The following is an 18,261-nucleotide window of genomic DNA, read 5'->3' on the forward strand; positions in this document are numbered from 1 at the left end:
ACTGCAAGCAAATAACATTCTTAAACCTTTCAACCTAAAATAAACAGCATTATTCAACTTCAGATACACACAGGACATGATTTTTTTTTCTCCTCATGGAAGCATCAGACCATATTTTGCACTCTTAGGACACTGTTACCTTTAACACATTGTTGAGCTCTTCATTCACCGAGGTTAAGCATGCAATGGCAAAACATCATCGCTCCTCTCGCCATCTCCTCCCATCCTCTCTCCATAGCCCAAAGGGAGCCCAGTGACTATCTGCCACTGCAGAAATCTTAGAAATCTTGCTATATTCTAACTGCACCAGTAAAATACTCCATCACACAGTGCAAGGCACTCCTAACTCCCACAAGACCTACACCTTTGGCTTAGGCAAAACTAAGTGCAGTGTTCACAAGAATGGCAGAATGAAAATACTGTAATTGTCAGTCCCTTTCAGAAGGTGAAAAACAACATGTTCTCTAAAGTTCACCTGCTTTTTAATATCTTTTTTTGGCATCCAAATGTTGAAGTATGTGGGTCTTCTTTTTTGAGTTTTCAGAGTTTTCCTATAAGGCAGTCACAGTCAACACTGGCACTGGAGCAACGTTTGTTTATCTTTCAAACTCAGCATTATTTAATAGCTTTGCATATGTCCATTTAATGATCTAATAGAGGACACGCTGTCTCCATGATTTTAGAAAACGCATGGTCAGCCAGTATCTCCAGCTTAACCCAATGACAACCATTTCTCCCTTCAGACCCTACTGCTAGGGCTAATAACAGGACCAGATGATGAGATTTTGTGTCATTGCTTGGAAGAGGAGTTTCTGTGACCTTCAGGCTCTATTCCAACATTATATTTATAAGGGATTCCCAATTAAAATAGATACAATCACATATCGCACAAGATTCTCTAGTTGCATCAGCATCGGCAACAACAATGCATGGAAACTTACCTCTTCATCAATATTTATGTAATTACTCTGTTGCTTGTCACTTGTAATTTTAACGAAGAAAATAGCATCGGATCAGGACTAAAAGATAACTGATTCTGCGAAGACACAAAGCCTTTGACTGCATCTCTCTGCTTATCTCAAAGCAGGCTAACACAGTAGCACACCCAGCAGAGATGCATCGTATATTCATTAGGGTATATTAAAACATGCTACATGCTTCACTGCTGCAGTTGCTCTAAGTCGCTCAGACTTTACAAAACGAGTCCATTCCCTAAGCTTGGCTAGCTAATAGTGTTTACAATTCAGTGGACTGGATTTAGTTCCAGCTCAGTGTAGCACAGGATTCTAAATATTAATTCTAAATATTTTTATATACATTTAAAAATCTGCTTTTCATCAGAAAATCAACTAGAGATGCAGACAGAAAGGAATAAATTCAGTATTTAAGGAATACATATCTACTGTTTTTACTATGTTCTTCAATGCTGGGCTTGGTGTGCATTTTCTTTTTCATTACTTCCTAAGACTAAAATCATAAAAAACCTCGAATCTATTTCAGTTTCTTGTACTTGCCTTCTTTACTGGCTAGATTCTCATTTGTGCAAACTGGCACTCAGCAATGCTGCAGCTATGGCTGAGAATTGGGTCCTTTTGTGTTCTTTTAGTGCATGATAAACCTTTAGATCTTTGGGAAATTTTCTGCACTCAGTGTATACCATAAGGTTTTACCTGCTTTTAAAAGAGTTGTTAGTGTTCAGAAAAATAAATGCTCAGTGGAAGCAATTGCAAATGAAAGAACTGGATGAAGAAGTTACGCCCATATGGAAGTATTTCAGATTTAGATATTTTTCCCAGTAGGTTCAGGTACATTTACTAACAAATATTCTCGAATGGCAGATTCATGAACTCACCTTCAGCTTTCCACCCCAGAGCCATTGTTTTTTCCCACGTTCAAACAGTTACGGAATAGAGAAATAGAAATAGCGAAGATTTAATTTATCTCTTCAAGCGCTCTTGTTTGAGTTGGTTAGTTTTGACACTCTATTTTGTGTCAGCCATTCGTATTCATAAAACCATCACTAAAGAGAGCATTCAATTTGCCCCTGAGAAATATGTGCATGCTTGGTTGTGTGCATACATATACACACATGCATGTAGAAGCATATATGAGTGAGGAATAAGCAGGATACTGGGGCCTAAGATTTTCCAGTAACACTCGGATCCAGAAATGCCCTAAGCTACTGCTAAGCACTACAGATCACCTTGACTGGCAGGACTTGGTTGCTTTACTGAAGTGAGTACTGAAGCACTGACATAAAAGCAGATGCTGAGGCCGTGGCTGACAGCATCATGCAGCTCCCCATTGAACTCAGCGCTCCCTGAGCGAAGCTCTGGGCTGGCTAATGCAAAGAGACACAAATTTGACTAGTGGGAATAGGAGAGGAAAGGAAGTATTTTGGTTTTATATAGCACCTCTCACACTGAGGTTACCTTCAGACCCCTAGAGAAAAGCACTAGTTGCATTAATGGTAGCAAAGGCAAATCTTGGCAGTCCATAGGCACTTAGCAGCAACATGGGGCAGAGTACTGAGCAAAGCAAATGGTGGCAGAAGCACTAAGGTTATCTCCCACTGTTTGGGACAAAAAGGAAAAAAAAAAAGGGCAAAAAATGATATATGCTTTTAGACACTACAGCAGAGTAGACAGTTTCCTGTTTAAGTGTATGCCTATAGATTGGGACAGGCTTTCTCCAGAGCTAGGAAACGCTATGGACTGTCTGACAGAATCCATAGACTAGTTAAGGTCAAAACCCCAAATTTGGGGGTTAGGTATGTAGCCTTTTAGTTCAGCAATAAGGGCGATACCAAATAACACTGGAACTTGCAAAGATTTCCAGCAATACGCATACTGAGACTGCTGTAAGTGAAAACCTGGCGGGGAAATTATAGAGAGATAACACCATGTCTTTACAAATAGCTAACTCAGCCCATTAAATTCGCACTGAGAAAATAACTTTTTTAATTAACTAGGCACAAAGTATAAAGTTTTCCCTGCTGCTCCTCCAGCTTTAAGTTATGTTATCTTTTCCAAAAGTGACAGAATTTCTTTGGTTACTTGTGGGACTCCTACCACTCACCTTAATTATGGCAGGGAATTGTCAGAGGCTTTTTTTTTTTTTTTTTTTTTTTTACAAACAGGTTTCAGTACGGAAAAAGCAAACCCCTGAAATGCACTTTTTGCAGGACTTCTTTGTTAAAGGCCAGCCAAACTGTGTCACATCCAACAAACAGCAAAGGTGGAGAAGAGGGAATTAAACACTCCGCAGCTTCAAACAGACAGATAAACACAAAGCTCACTTTCAAGACCAAGGCACTCAACATATTCATATGGAACTTCCTATGTTTCAATTTGTGCCTCTTGCCTCTTGTCCTGTTGCTGGTCACCACTGAAAACAGCCTGGCCACATCCTCTAGACACCCTCAGGATATTTGTACACACTGACAAGCTCCCCGCTCTGTCTCCTCTTCTCCAGGCTGAAGAGTCCCAGCTCTCTCAGCCCTTCCTTGCATGAGGGATACTCCAGCTCCCCGGTCATCTTTGCGCCCTGTGCTGGACTCTCCCCTGTAGCAACATGTCTCTGTTGTACTGGGGAGCCCAGAACGGGACACAGGACTCCAGAAGTGGCCTCACCAGGGCTGAGCAGAGGGGCAGGATGACGTTCCTCGACCTGCAATGCTCTTCCTAAGGCACCTGAGGCCACCATTGGCCTTCTTGGCCACCAGGGCACTTTGGTGGCTCATGCTCAACTTGTTGTCCATCAGGACTCCAAGGTCTCTCTCTGCAGGGCTGCTTTCCAGCAGGTCGGCCCCCGACCTGTACTGGTACATGGAATTTTTCCTCTTTTGGTGCAAGACCCTACATTTCCCTTTCCTGAATTTCATGAGGTTCCTCCCTGTCCAACTCTCCAGCCTATCCAAGTCTCTCTGAACGGCAGCACAGCCCTCTGGTGTGTACACCTTCCTTCCTAAGTGCATGGTGTATCTTCTGATCCTAGAAGATTGCAGATGACTGCACCTTCATGTGACATCTCTACATACACTTTGACTTCAATAGGTTTCTAATGTACATTTGATTTAAAAGTGGCATGGATATTTCATCTTTTCTTTGTAGAAATCAAGTTCCAGTATTTGGATTTTGTGAGTTTCATAGCCTGGAGCTCGTAGCTCCATTCTTAACCCAAGTATGTCAAGTGGCAGGGAAAATTATCTGTTATCTCCCTGTCAGTTAAACTTCGCAGCAAAAGTAGTGGTACTGCAATAGTAAGTAAATGCTGAAGATGATCTAACACAGTATATTTATAGACTATTTAAAACTAGACTTTTAGGACCTGCTTTAGTAGGTGAGGCTGATACTTCACCCCGCCAGCTAGGTAGGTGTTGACAAAGGCCTGGACTGAAATTCTGAGAGGTTTGTATTTGCATACTTGCCATCTTACTATATGTAATTGTGTGAAGGACATATGCTATTACTTTAGTACCCCAGTTAATAACCTTATTCGTTGAAGCAAATGCTACCGCCCACATATGCAGCTAAATGTGTAAATTAGGTGTGTTGTTGTCCAGCTTCTTGAAAGCCCAATCTTCTCACCCTGTTCTCATTGCTTTGTTTGTTTGTTTGGTCTTTTCTATTAGGCTCCTCTACTGTGTGACAAAGATTTTCACAGATTAACAAAAAATGAACGGGAATGGCATTTCTGTTCATTAATTTTAATATTATTAACTTTCAGTTTTATAAGGTTGCATTTTAGTTTAACAGGAAGGCTTGAGTGGAGCATCACATCCAAAGTCACACGAAATCTCCCCATTTCTTTCTCTCAGTTAGGCAGCAATAAGATATAGTTATCTGAAAGCCTAAGAACCTAAGGTCTGGGGTTCCTGAAGTTGGGATGAATTTTCAGGACATTGAGCAAGCTGGCCCATACACCATGGCATTGCGCTGTGATTCCTCCCAAGTTTTCCTAGGCAGGGGCTAGGATCTTCAGCCTGTTACTAGCAGACTGAATGCTAGAACAGCCACTCAGGGCAATATCCACTAACAGGAGCTACAGAAATGAGAAAGTGCTGGGCTTATTAAAGTTTGAATCACGGATTAACTTGTCCCTGGTAGACCTTTCATATAAGAATATCTAAGTCCAAAAAAACCCTCCGTTTCTGTTACCCTCTTTGTATTTCAAATGAGATGCAAGAAACACCAATCTTCGGGGGACCTGCCTGTGGTAGAGCAGATGCAGGTATCACTCTGCATAGCCACAAACATGGAAAGCAGCCTGTGATCACTTAGAGCAGCCTTCTCATTTATCCTGAAGAGCTATCATGCTCTTTTGGCCGTAGAAGACTGGTTTTCATTTTTTTTATTATTTTGATTTTTTTGTTGTTGTTGTCTGGTTGAATTTATAGAATCAAATATGGTCATACTAACATTCAATAGCAACAGAAAAAATAATTTTTCAGTAACATCCTGAAAGCTTTGGACAGCATATTTTGAGAGGGCAACCATTTGCTAAAAACATAAGGTTAAGAAACAAGAGAGGTAATGGGATTATTTTAGGAGTGAATATTGTCACTTTGGTGCCTCTTTTTTATCAAAAAAGAGAACAGGCAATTTTACAGAAACTGCCCAATTTCTCTAAATGAGAGAGTGAAAATGAAAAAAATACTTCAGCTTCTTGCTTCCATGCCTGCATTCCCCCATGTGCAATATTTGCTTCTCTGTGACCTTGAGAATATAAGAAAAGACCTTGCTGCTCCTCCACTGACTTTTAGCTTTCAGCAGAGAAGGACCTTTCTTTTCTACTGCAGGAAGCAGCAGCCAAGTGGGCACATAGGAAGCAGAGATGTCATATAGATCCAAGACAGCTTTCACATTACCTTCTCTAGCCATGTAGGAGCCGTCCCGCTCAGATACTGGGAAATCTGGACTATGCAAGACTTGGGTTGCATGCTAAATGAATACCTGATCCAAAATGTAGATTATCTGGGTCATACTAATGGTGAGATTCACATTTCTTGAGAGGCAGACACTGATATATGTCTATATTTGTGACAGGTGGCAACATCCCATTCTAACAAAGAGAGATCCAGCTGATACTGATCTCTACAAAGCCAGCCACGAAGACAAGCCCTGTTGATGAGCTGAACTGCTTCTGGGGCTCAACAGACTATACCAAGTAAGTTTTCTTTGACTCTAAAGAGAATAAAGACACATAGCTTCCACATACACACTTGAACATAGATCTCAGACTGCACCTAAATCTCAACCCAGTTGAATCCCAACTCAACCAATATCTCATGCATTTAAAGCTGTGAGTGATACGCGTCCCGTTCCTATCACAGTTTGGACAGTGAAGCCGAAGGCCTCTTCCTGGGAACCCTTAGGGTCTCTCTGTCGTGATACACGTCCCGTTCCTATCACAGCTTGGACAGTGAAGCTGAAGGCCTCTTCCTGGGAACCCTGAGGGTCTCTCTGTCCTTCTGGGAAACGCCTGCTGTGCTCCCAGCTTGGAGGCAGCGAGCCGGGAGCAGGAGCTGCTTGGAGAGCTGAGAGGGAGTCACATTCTCCTCACCCCCCGGCTGTTGCTGATGAGAGCCCAGAAATAGGTCACAAAACACAGAGCGTTTGATGTTCGCAGGAAAAGCACAGCCTTGCCCTTTTAAGTGCACTCACTATTTGAGCACAGAGGAGTAAAATCCTTTCCTCCATTTTGTTGTAAGTAGCCTTGACGTCTAGCTGACATTTTCACCCCCATTACAGCGAGCTACAAAGCAAGCATATTATCCCAGACCCCGCTACGGTGCTCACGGGCCTTCCCCGTGCCCGTCTGTCGGGAAGCCCTCTGTTTGCAGCACGTACCACTCATGAGCCCAGCCACATCCCTTGTCCTTTAGTGCTCCTGTCACAGCCACAACTGTACAAATTAAAACGCCCGTGCCTTGGTTCACTGCCCTTGAGGTGACAAAAATCGTCCTGAAGGCTACAGTTCCACAGAGGGCTGCTTGTTTTTGCCCCCGCAGAGGGGTTGGAGGGAGGTTGCAGCAGCGCAGGGGCCTCCGCGGCCGCTCGGGTGGAACCACCGCTTTTTTCGCTCGCCCGTTGCCATGGTGACTAAAGCGGCCTGGGTGATCTGGCTCCGAGAGGTGCCAGATACCAAGGAAGAAATCCATGGAGAGAGAGGACAGGGAAAAGGGAGGAGGGCAGAAGGGAAGGAGCTTGATTATAATGCCTTATGGCCAGTGTTTTCAGCTGGTTAGTTTTCAAAATATCCACCATAAAAAGGTAATAGGTAATCTGCATCTCTCAGACTTAACTGCTGCTCTCAATTACTTGGTTTAGCAGATTTCAAAAGTAGGCTGATGCCCTTGTATTCAGTAACACTAATATGTATACACAGCATCCTTGGAAGGTAATTAGCTCACCCCCTCTTCAACTCCTCCTTTATGTAATGCAGGTCTCAAGCAATAATATTCAACATGAATTTCACTGCCAGCTCCTGATCTTTACCCTGTTTCTGCTGTGAACTCGCAACCATACTGCATGTGGGTTTTTTTCTGGCATAAGGCAGGAAAATTTGCTACAGCTGCAAGAAATTGAAGGAGAGAGAATTGTCTCAAAATAATGAGTTGTTAACCCATGTCACTGCTACATGTCACACTACCATTGCACTGATGTGACCCACTGGTTTGTCAATAAATACCAACATAGATTAGAAGAGGAAGCACATTTGTGTCTATAGACAATTGCTCTCCAGTAACACCTGGAACAAGTCTGAGTAACTAGAGGACAAAAGAGTTGATCTGACTGGCTCAACAGAAAATAAAAATGGAGTTCCTTAATTTTAACTTCTGTTACAATAGCTAGAACTGTTTGTTTTTGTTATTTAGGGCTGAAATTTTAGCTTGTTCAAGTGCTTTTCCAAGATATTTCCACAGCAAACAAAACCCTTTCATCCAGTCAAGAAAGGAAGGAAACACACAAAACTTACGGATCAAAGGCTGCTAGCAAGAAGTTAAGCAGCAAGCTGATGGATTGCTCCACGTTGATCTGGTGGGTAGTTGGCATCCGTTTGTTGAGCTGGTAGAAAATAGTTGAAATCACAGCCTCGAGGCGAGCCACGTTCAGCTCTATGTTGGGGTCCAGGTTGTTAAGAGCATTTTCTCGCAGTGCTTCAATCACATTCCAGATGTCCACCAGGTGCACTAGGGTACAGCACATGAAGAGTCATCAGTGACACACACTCCTGAAAGCATCTGAGAAAAAGTCATCTTGTCCTATAATAACATCATCTGAGCTGGAGAAATGCTTAAAAGAACAAAAGTATTTTCCATCACTGAGATCTAAACTCAGAGAGAGGTGAGAAAAAGAGCAAAGAAAACTCAAATCTGTTAATAAACAACCAATGAGTTGATACTCTGAGTTGTAATGAGTACTGTGTAATAAGCTTCAGTTCAGGAAACGACTCCTCATTGACTAAGTAGCAAATAAAAGCTATAACCTACCGAAACTGGTGGAATTGTTTTTTTCTGAATCATGACTCTCTGAATACTCATTCAGAAATCACTCTTAGGTATTAATTTTCATAGCAGATGGATTTTTTAGAAGATCCTAGGAATAGTAAGTGCTTAATACATACTGCCACGGGCATTTTTAAACATTCTTTTCAGCTATTTGTACCAAAAGCAAAATATTTCACAGAAAAAAAGAACTGTTAATTGAGTCAGGGCAGACAGGCTACATTTTAACAAAAAGAACATGTGATGAAGTGATTTAGTGATCCTCAAGTCATATTTTGGTCTTCTAAATACATTTACCAAGTGATTTGTTAAATCTCTTTGTCTGATAAAAATCCTAGTCTAAGCTGAATCTTGTGGCAGCTGTTTTTGCCTGACAGGACAGCTTAAAAGACAATCTCTGCTCATCCCTCTCATTGTATCCGAACAGAAATCCTATTTGCATAGCATTGTTATTTTGACAATATGATCAATTTGCTACAGATCGTCATTCCAGAAGTGGTGGGCCATGCCAAACATTGCACTCATTCAAAATTTGAATTTAATTCAAACCTAGACTCAAAGAATCCTATATTTTATCTTGACTATCACATACTTTCCCCCTGAACTGCCAATAAGAAACAAATCATGAGGTTCAAGGTGCAAATTCTCTTTATTACAGGAAAAAGTGCTGTACAGTTCTTATTACTTAGCATGGTGCTATGCCTTATGACATATCAAGCATCACCTGAATCTCACAGGAGTTGCATTTTATTGTGGACAGAGAAATTTAATTCTAATAATTATCATCATATTTTTACTTGCTTGGTTTGTAGCTAGTGTCTGGAAGGCTGCAATTTGGCATGGTGGTCTTGTGGCAGAGAAATGCAAGCTGGGTAAATTAAACTATTTATGTCATCTTTTTACTTTGTCTACAATTTTTCCTTATGATTGGGTTAATTTATGTCTGCCTTAGGAAAAAAATCAGCTCTAATGCCCTGCTACCACAGGTGCAGGCTGCAGTGCTCATGGATGAAGATACAGAATGAAGGTGACTGGCAACAGAAGCAGCAACTGCTTTGGACATTAGACACGACAGCTTCCTACTTCTTATTCTTCATTAGAAAATAATTGGGGGACAAAAACCTGTGAAATACAGCTTCACAGTGACACCTAATTGTTTTTTGGGCTTCTGTATTAAAAAGAAACTTTTACATGGGACCTTGTATGCTGTCATGAGGACCTCTTAGAGTGTTCTCCTGAATTAAGCCAGCTAGGTGGTGCACACAACCTCTGAACTCTTCCTTTCTTTCAGTCTAGAGGAAGAGCATCTTCCCAGCACAAAATTCCCGTGTAGACCTCAGACCCTTTTAATGCAGCTGGTCCTGTTCCCACCCAACCAAGTGCTATTCACGGTCACATTGTCTCGAAGGTAATCTGGATAAATGGGAAATGAATAGTTCGAGAGAAGACAGCCCGTTCACGATAACCGACTCTTTTTGAGGAAGCTTCCCCACATGGCCAGTGAATAAGTTAATATTAAGTAGGGAAGAAGAGAAGTCACCAGAAACCACATCATTGTGTGGTCTTGGAGAAAAGAAATATGGAGCTATATGCCAAAACTGCAGCAACGGGCCTGGAATATGTGCACATGTTTTGTGGTCTCAGGGGCCTGGAACATCTGCCCTGTGAGGAGAGGCTGAGGGAGCTGGGCCTGTTCAGGCTGGAGAAGAGAAGGCTGAGAGGGGACCTGAGCAGTGTCTAGAAGTACCTCAAGGGAGGCAGTGAGGAGGATGGGGCTGGACTCTTCTCACTGGTGGCCACCGACAGAACTAGAGGTAATGGCCACAAACTGAAGCACCAAAAGTTCCACAGGAACTTAAGGAAAAATTCCTTCCCAGTGAGGGTGCCAGAGCCCTGGAACAGGCTGCCCAGAGAGGTTGTGGAGTCTCCTTCTCTGGAGATCTTCAAACCCGCTTGGACGCAGTCCTGTGCCACGTGCTCTAGGTGACCCTGCGTGTGCAGGGGTTGGACTAGATGATCTCTAGAGGTCCCTTCCAACCTTAAGCATTCTGTGATTCTATTCTATGTAAACAGAGAGCGGGAGGCTAAGCATGGCGTTCAGTGCAGCCCTAGCTGTCACTGGCTCTGAGGATGGTGTTTCTGGTAATTCAGACAAAATAGAAGAAGGAGCAGGTGCTTCCACCAGCAGTTGGACCAGGCTGCTTTCTGGGTGTTAGGGTATGTGTGCAGATGGTCAAATGTGACCTGTAGCTACAATCAAAAGATAACAACAGCAGAAATCACAAGGCATTACCCATAGTAAAAAGGAAGAAGGAAGAAATATAGATGCAGATGGCTAACCTTGACTTGAGGCTACACTAAATAGCAGCCTTAGAAACAGCATCAGTGGGGGAACTATCTTAATGGAATTGCTAAGGTAGAAATTACCAGGGCAACAGTACCACAAATACCAAATAAGGATGTAAAAACAGAAAAACTGAGGCCAATGGAAAAAAATACACAGGGACTAGTTGTTTGTTTGGAAGCGGATGAGAGTGGTAAAGGGAAGGAACGTGGGAGGGAAAAAGGGAAGATAAAGGACAACAACTCAGGTCATTAGGGCTGTCCAGGGGTATCACAAGAAGCTCTGAACCTGATCAGCACAGAGGAACAAAATAGAGTTGTTCTTACATTTGTCTCATTTACTCCTGCAGACTGTGGAATAGCAAAGGTTTCCCTAGCATTGACAAGAGAACATCCAAGGAGGATGAACCAGTCATCTGGATGCCCTAAGTGACAATGTCACACAGCAATTTCACTCTAATAACTATGTCATAGCAGTAAAAAGCACTGAATCACAGAGCATGGAGGAAAATGTCTGGCAGAAGTAGTGAATATGAAGTGTGGCTTGGTGTCTTTATTCTTGATGTGCACTGATTTTATGTGACTGTCTGATTTGCACATGTTTCTTCTTTTCCCACTAATATTTTATTTTTTCAGAAAACATTTATATTCAGAGTCAGTTTTGATGTTGGTCCTCAGAAGGGAGATAACCCAGAGGCTAGCAGAGGTGGCTAATAATATCAGTACACTAACACATTTCAGGAAAAAATATTGGCTCTAGTGTTAATTTGAACTTGATGATAGCCTCGCAGGCTATTCTGATATTCATTGGTATGCCACAAAGATAGGGCACAAGTCTAAGAGATGGCTTATTGGAAGTTATATTGCAGTGACAGTTCCTCACTCACCATAAAACATTAGTCTGGAGGAACTGCTGTGCATTTGCACTCTAAATAAATTCAGTTGATTTTTTTTCCCCAGAAACTCTTTGGTTCCACTTTAAGCTGAATAAACAACCATTCTACTGCACAATTTTCTTTCACATTTTACTCATGAATTTCAAACCTCTTTATAGAGGCTGGAAAGTAATACTTTATGCACACAGAAAATGGAAGGTGCACACACGTCAGCCTTTTCAACATGCTCTCCTAATTTTGAATATAGCTATTTAAATGACTAGTTTGAAATCACAGGGACAGTTTATTGCACTGTTGTGCAATGTATGGAGAACTCAACTCTTTAAGTAATAAAGTCAGTTGTCAAGGTCAAGAACTAACTTCACCTAAACTTGAATACCCCAAATTAGGTATCTAGTGTCACGTGGTGCTCAAACTAACTTCTTCTAACATCAGTGAAATAACAGCAGCTGTTTGGAGCAGGTGGGATGAGTAGTTCTTTGGAAGTACCACTATTACCTTTTTGACCACTGAGAAAGCCTGTAAGTAAAATTAACCAAAATGAATCCCACTCCCTGTTCTTTAAACATTAAGAAAAGCTGTTTTTTTATGTTCTAACTGCTACATAGCCTAGAATAATTTAGGTTTTATGTGAAATATGCATAACAAATATTTCAATCTGTAAGAAGAGCTATCATATCATATCATATTGGAGCCTCTTGTTCCAAATACCCTGGCCTTGCACACATTGCAATTAGATGGACTGCCCTCAGAATCCTCTTTTTTTTAAGTGTGCTTACATAATAAGTGGACTCTTACATATCGCATCACATTGCAAAGTCAACCTACCTACCATTATTTATTTATCCAATCTCGAAATCACCTGAATCTTGCTACAGATGGCATTTCATCTTACTTTGCTTGCCCATGCGATACAATAAATCCTGAACCTAATTTCTATGATGGTTGCAAGATTTTGCAGTACAACTCAGTTATAGATGCAAGAAAACATTCTTACTCCTAAAACCTGCATAAATTCCTTCAATAAAATCAAACTTTACAAGTTTATTCTTCATTTTTTATTGCTGTGGCTTTTACTGCTTTTGTTGCCTTAGCTACTCTTGCCTCTGAAAGGGAGTTACTTCTCAGTATGAAAAAGATGCCTTTTCTGAAATGGATCTCTCAAACTGTGGAAATTTGGGAGCTGTTTTTCAGTGTCACAGGATGATTGGGAGTTGCTCAGCAGAAAAAGCTGCATCTGTCTGAGCATCTGTGCATAAAACCTTTCAAAATTACACAGCTCAGCCAGTCTTTGAGGACCCTTCAGAAAGGCCTCACACTCCTTAAATAGCATAGCTATCCAGCTAGAGCTATCCCTCATTTGCCTGCTGTTCCAAAAAAAAGGAGACTTTCACAGGCAACTGCTAAGAAATATATTTTCTCTTAGATTTTCCATTATGTGATAACAGAGAGTAGAGAGAGGAAAATTCAGGAGAAAAATATGTTGTTTACTATAAAGATATATGTCAATTGATATACATGATATATAAAAATATATGTTTAATTCATTTTGATCTTCCTTCTTGAAGCTTTTGTCAGTCTCCTCAACAGAAAATCAACACACGTTTAATTTATCGGCTACTTGTAGCTAGTAATTTTCTGCTTGGTAAATAAAGGTCTCTTAATAGCCAAAATGTGAGAGAAGAGATGGACCAACTGCATTTTCTTTCAACTCAAGGCAAAATAATTAAAAATTATATACACAGCAAAACTGCTGTCTTTTCTACATGATGCAGTTCTTTAGAATCACAGAAAGGCTTTGAGATAATCTTTCACACATCCGTCATCTCAAAGGAGGTAGATTACTTCAAAAATCTATGGTCAAGAAATTATGTTGCTCTAAGCAAGCATTAAAAAATAATAAAAAAGGTTTGTACACTTAGGTTTTCCCAGCATTAAATTGACTTACTTATGCTAAAATCCTCATCACTTCTATTGCATGTTTTGTACTTCACCTGAATTAGGAGCGCTACAATATTACATTTCTATTTATTACTACATGAACATGGAAGGGGAAGCTACATGTAACCAGGGGAAGTGACTCAACTAGAGCTTTAATAATTAAACCAAATTTACTTAAGATACTGTAGGGCTAGCTACACCTAAATTATACATGCCCGATAGAGTATGTCAAAATTTCTCCTTGATAGATATTTGTTTGTTAGTTAATACAGAAAAAAACTTCTAAAAAGTATTAATTTACCTTGTTTCCAAAATCTAAACATATATTTCATTCAAGTTTCAGATAACAAAGCTCTTGCAGGCATGTCTGAGTTAAACAACACTAGTACTCTCATTTGAAACCAATGTGACTTGACTGGGTGTCAGGTATTTCACGTGGCTTTCATGCAAGTGAAAGATTTATGCTTCTTATCTAGCAATCCTAAAAATATTACAAAACAGGTTAGACGATTCTTCTTTTTTCGATTATAATCTATGATCCCATCACAAATGAGGATATTGGAGCCCTTTATCCTCGACTTCACCGGATCCTGAAGGGCTCCGTGTGGGTGACACGTGCCACTGCGCTGGGCTGGCCAAGCAGCTGTCACCTACGGGTCCCCTTGTTCAAAGGGAAACACTCCAAACACTGGCAAATCTAATAACTCTAAACCTCTTAATGTTAAGATGTTATGGAAGAGACAACTCAGCTAAAACACTGCAGTGCTGCTAAGAAGCCCCACGATATGCCATTAATTACATATCAAAAACCTGTTGTAATATTCAAACACACACGAGTGAAAGACCAGTGTATCAATAGTGGATCCATACATTTTATATAGCCAGAAACTGATTAAATTCCCACAAGCCAGGCAACAGCATTCCTAGAGGATGCATTTCTATTATTCTTCATATCCAGCCGTAATGTTATTTTAATGAGAAAGGTTTTCTATGAGGCACTGTGAGATGATGCCTATATGTTATTGAATAATTCTTTGTGTAAGCTTTAAAATAACAAAACATGAGAATTCATAGGGACGTAAGGTAAAAAACGTGGTCAGTAAATGCATGTGATTTGCAACAGCTTTCTCATTTCCCTTAAAATAGGGTCACCTACCTTAAATCTGAGGACATATTTTAGGAAGTAAGATTACAGCCCTTCAAAGTCTAATATAATTCTTCTGTGCTGTATCACAGCAAATGATAAATAAGGGGAAAGCTGCTGCACTCCCAGAAGGTGCCAAAAGGAACTTCAAGGCAAGGGGATGCTATAGCTGCTGCGGGCTCCCAGCTACCCTCTCCGCAATCCCTCTGCGAACAGAAACTGAATTATTTAGACTTTCCGAAAACATTTCCAGTTCCAACGAAACAACCACCAAAATATCCCCCAAGCCGCGTTCCAGCACGTTCATTCAGGAGGTTAGATGAGGAGTTCAGAAACGGCTGCACGTACGAGAGGAGGATCTGGATTTTGCAGCCCGGCACCGCGCTCGTTCTGCAGGATTGGAGGCAGCCGGGACGGACGAGCTGCCCGCTGGATGGCACCACCGGGTGCCTTTTAGCCAACATTTGCTGTCAGAATTAACTCTGCATTGGCACAATGATGTCAAGCAAGCTGCGTGTTTCCACTGCTTTCTCCGGAAAATAACCTTGTAGATGTGTGTAGCTGAATAAAGAATATGAGCTTGATGATCTGGCGTGTGGATATGCTATACAGAGCATAACGTGATGGGTAAATAAATGAAAAACCTGAGAGCAGCAAAGGGCAGAATATTTTTGTGCTGAATATCCTGTGCTGAATGGTGATACATTCTCCTCCAGATTTATATGCTTCTTTCCTCAAAAGCCATATCTAGCTAAAATCACACGTTTCTCTTTTAATCAACTTCATTTTTTCCTTAATAATGTTAGTTTTTTTCCTTTGATATACTCACACCCAACTACTCTCTCCTTCAAACATCTCTGTACCACTAAGAGCCTACAAGTTGCCTTGCACTGTTACCAAAAAGCAAGAATAAATTGAATATAAAAGTTGCCAAATCAGGTGATTTATATTTTTCATTAATTTTGAAGTAGTATGTGTTGCCAACTCTATGGATATTGTCTTCAGTCTCACAGAAACGGCTGTTTTCTGTAAAATCGCTAATGCTGGAAACTTGTCATGACAAGAGAATATTCAATTTAATATTTCTTCATAGCAATTTCTTCCCTCATGGCTATGGGAATAAAAGTTTAGATTATTTTTTTGACCTTTAAGGTTCAGTCACATCACAAAGACAAAGAACCAGCATCTACTATTCATTCATTATTCATCTGTTTGATGAACACCCTCCTCAGTCCATCTACTCTTTTTCATGGTTCGACTCATGCTTCTTTTTTTAATTCTTCAGTTTTTCTAATCATTTAGGGTTTGCAAGACTGTAAACAGCAATACAACATACAGAATACTAATGAATTATGTTTTGCATATTTCTTTCAGTGTGAAACTATAATATTTTATATATAAGCATACTCTTTTTTTTCTATTAAACTTTCTATATAATAAGGACCAAACCTGGCCTGTTACATTTTCAGCTATTAACAATAACCAGAGAAATATTTGAACTAAACTTTACCCTTGGGTAAACTGCCTGATACCAGATTTGCACTTTTCACCCTCAGAATGGCACCCAGAGGGATGTCATGAGCTTCTCTCCTCCCTCCTGTTGAACGTGGGGTGATCCAGTGCTTTTGTGGGAGCACTTTCATGTATTGGGACGAAATGCCAACACCAGCCTCAGCCGCTGAGTGCGGGAGCATTGCTGTGAAGCAGGACATTCTTGGGATGCACAGGAATTAGGCAAAAATGCATCTGAAGACACAATGACAGTCCAGACTCCAATCTTATTTAACCTTTTGAGGAGATAGGCAATGGACATGCTAGTTACTGCCAGTGGTTCAAGCTTTTATAGGTAGGTAAACACCTATTACATTTTTAATTGCCTAAAAATATTTGGGGATTTGAGCTGTAATCAGCTCTGAGGTCAGGAGAAGTAAATCCTTGTACTCTGAGGATCCATCTTATCAAATTGGCTTGAGTTGACAATGTTTCGTTAGGACAAACTATACAGAATATTTGACTAAAATCTGGCTTTGTGTTCACATAATCTTTCCACATTGCAATGTCCAACATTGGACATTACTAGTTTTCGAAGCAATGTGTCCCACAAGAACCTTGCTGCATCCCAGTGCTGGTTCGCTCAGGACGCAGAACTTCAGGACGAGGAAGCTCCCGCAGAGGCTCCTGTTTCAGCAGTTTATGGTACCACACACTGCAACGCTGCAACTCTTGAGGAGACAGGCGGGAGAAAAAGGCCACGAAAAGGGGAAAGCACCAGCTGACAAACACAGCTCAACAATCAGCAACAATGAGCGAGGAAGGAGAAATGCAAAATAAAAAATGACAGATAAATTGGATTTAGGTGAAGTGCCACATATCTATCCTTTTTCTTGTGTGCCTCTCTCATGTTGTTTCCAGGGCCCCTAGATGGAGTAAGAGTCTCGATATACATGTCCATTTATCTGTCATCCTTTATCTTACACACGCAACCCTTAAAGACATCCTGCAAATCCAAGACAAAACAAGAATTTCAAGGCACAGGCAAAATGTAGATTTTTCAATAGAGACAAAATGAAACGTGGAAAACGAAACGAGGGGGAGATCAGCACCTTCACAAGAGATATAGTGTGATACTAGTGCCCACTTCATTTATAAGAAATTGAGTTCAGCCTTCTCAAGCAATCCATGCTGCGGGACTGGCTCATTCCTTTTCTCATGCCACTGTAAGGTCTATGGGTTCAGCAGAGTTACTTTCAATTTACTTTCTGCCAGAAAGGGAGACATCCATCTTCCCATCTACTGTGTGAACTAAGGAAATGCTCACATAGAGCTTTGATTGAAATTAGCCACCCTGCACAGAGATGGGGTGTTTTACTGCTAGCGCTCTCCTGCGGCCAGCATCACCATCAAAGGCATCATTCAGTTTGAATTTGGGCTAAAATGGCTTAATTCAGCACATCTAAAACTGCCTCACCAGAGTCACGGCACATCATAAAATCATCAGCCCAAGAAAGCTGAATATTCACTGTGTAGACTCCCAGGGTTAAATGAGGAGCATCACACAACACTGAGGATTCTGCATTGTAGAGTCCCTTCAAACGTACAAAAGTAGGAAATAATTTTTATGGCTCACATCATCTGTTCTCACACTTTCTCCTTAGCATGCCAGGTATGTGCTGTATGAGAGCTTCTAGTTAGACCTAAAGAAAATGATCCTAGCTGCTGCTCGTGGCTGAAAGTATGAGAGAATGGCTAAGCTCAGGCTTATGTTTGAATCCTCTGGGTAGTATGAGCTTGAACGGTAGCATCAGAGGTACACAGACTGACTCTTGATGTAACTCTGAAAAAAAATGGACACAGTGTCAGAAGGAAGAAGACATTCTTCTAGAATTACAGTAAGAATGAAATTCAGCTCCACACACTGACTTTTCTTC

At 40.9% G+C, this 18,261-nt stretch overlaps 1 protein-coding gene across 4 annotated transcripts in view; it reads right to left on the reverse strand.

Annotated features, from left to right (window-relative positions):
- The window catches only part of DTNA (dystrobrevin alpha), an 85,459-nt gene that overhangs the window by 54,467 nt on the left and 12,731 nt on the right, over positions 1 to 18,261 (reverse strand). For all 4 annotated transcript variants that reach the window (XM_088536341.1, XM_088536340.1, XM_088536339.1 and 1 more), the window contains exon 3: positions 7,981 to 8,194. In XM_088536341.1, coding sequence (XP_088392467.1) covers positions 7,981 to 8,194 — 214 coding nt within the window. The remainder of the gene's footprint in view (positions 1 to 7,980; positions 8,195 to 18,261) is intronic.

This window comes from Tinamus guttatus, unplaced genomic scaffold, assembly GCF_059628265.1.
Source record: "Tinamus guttatus ecotype Peru unplaced genomic scaffold, ASM5962826v1 Tinamus_guttatus_pri_ptg000659l, whole genome shotgun sequence".
Lineage (NCBI taxonomy): Eukaryota > Metazoa > Chordata > Aves > Tinamiformes > Tinamidae > Tinamus > Tinamus guttatus.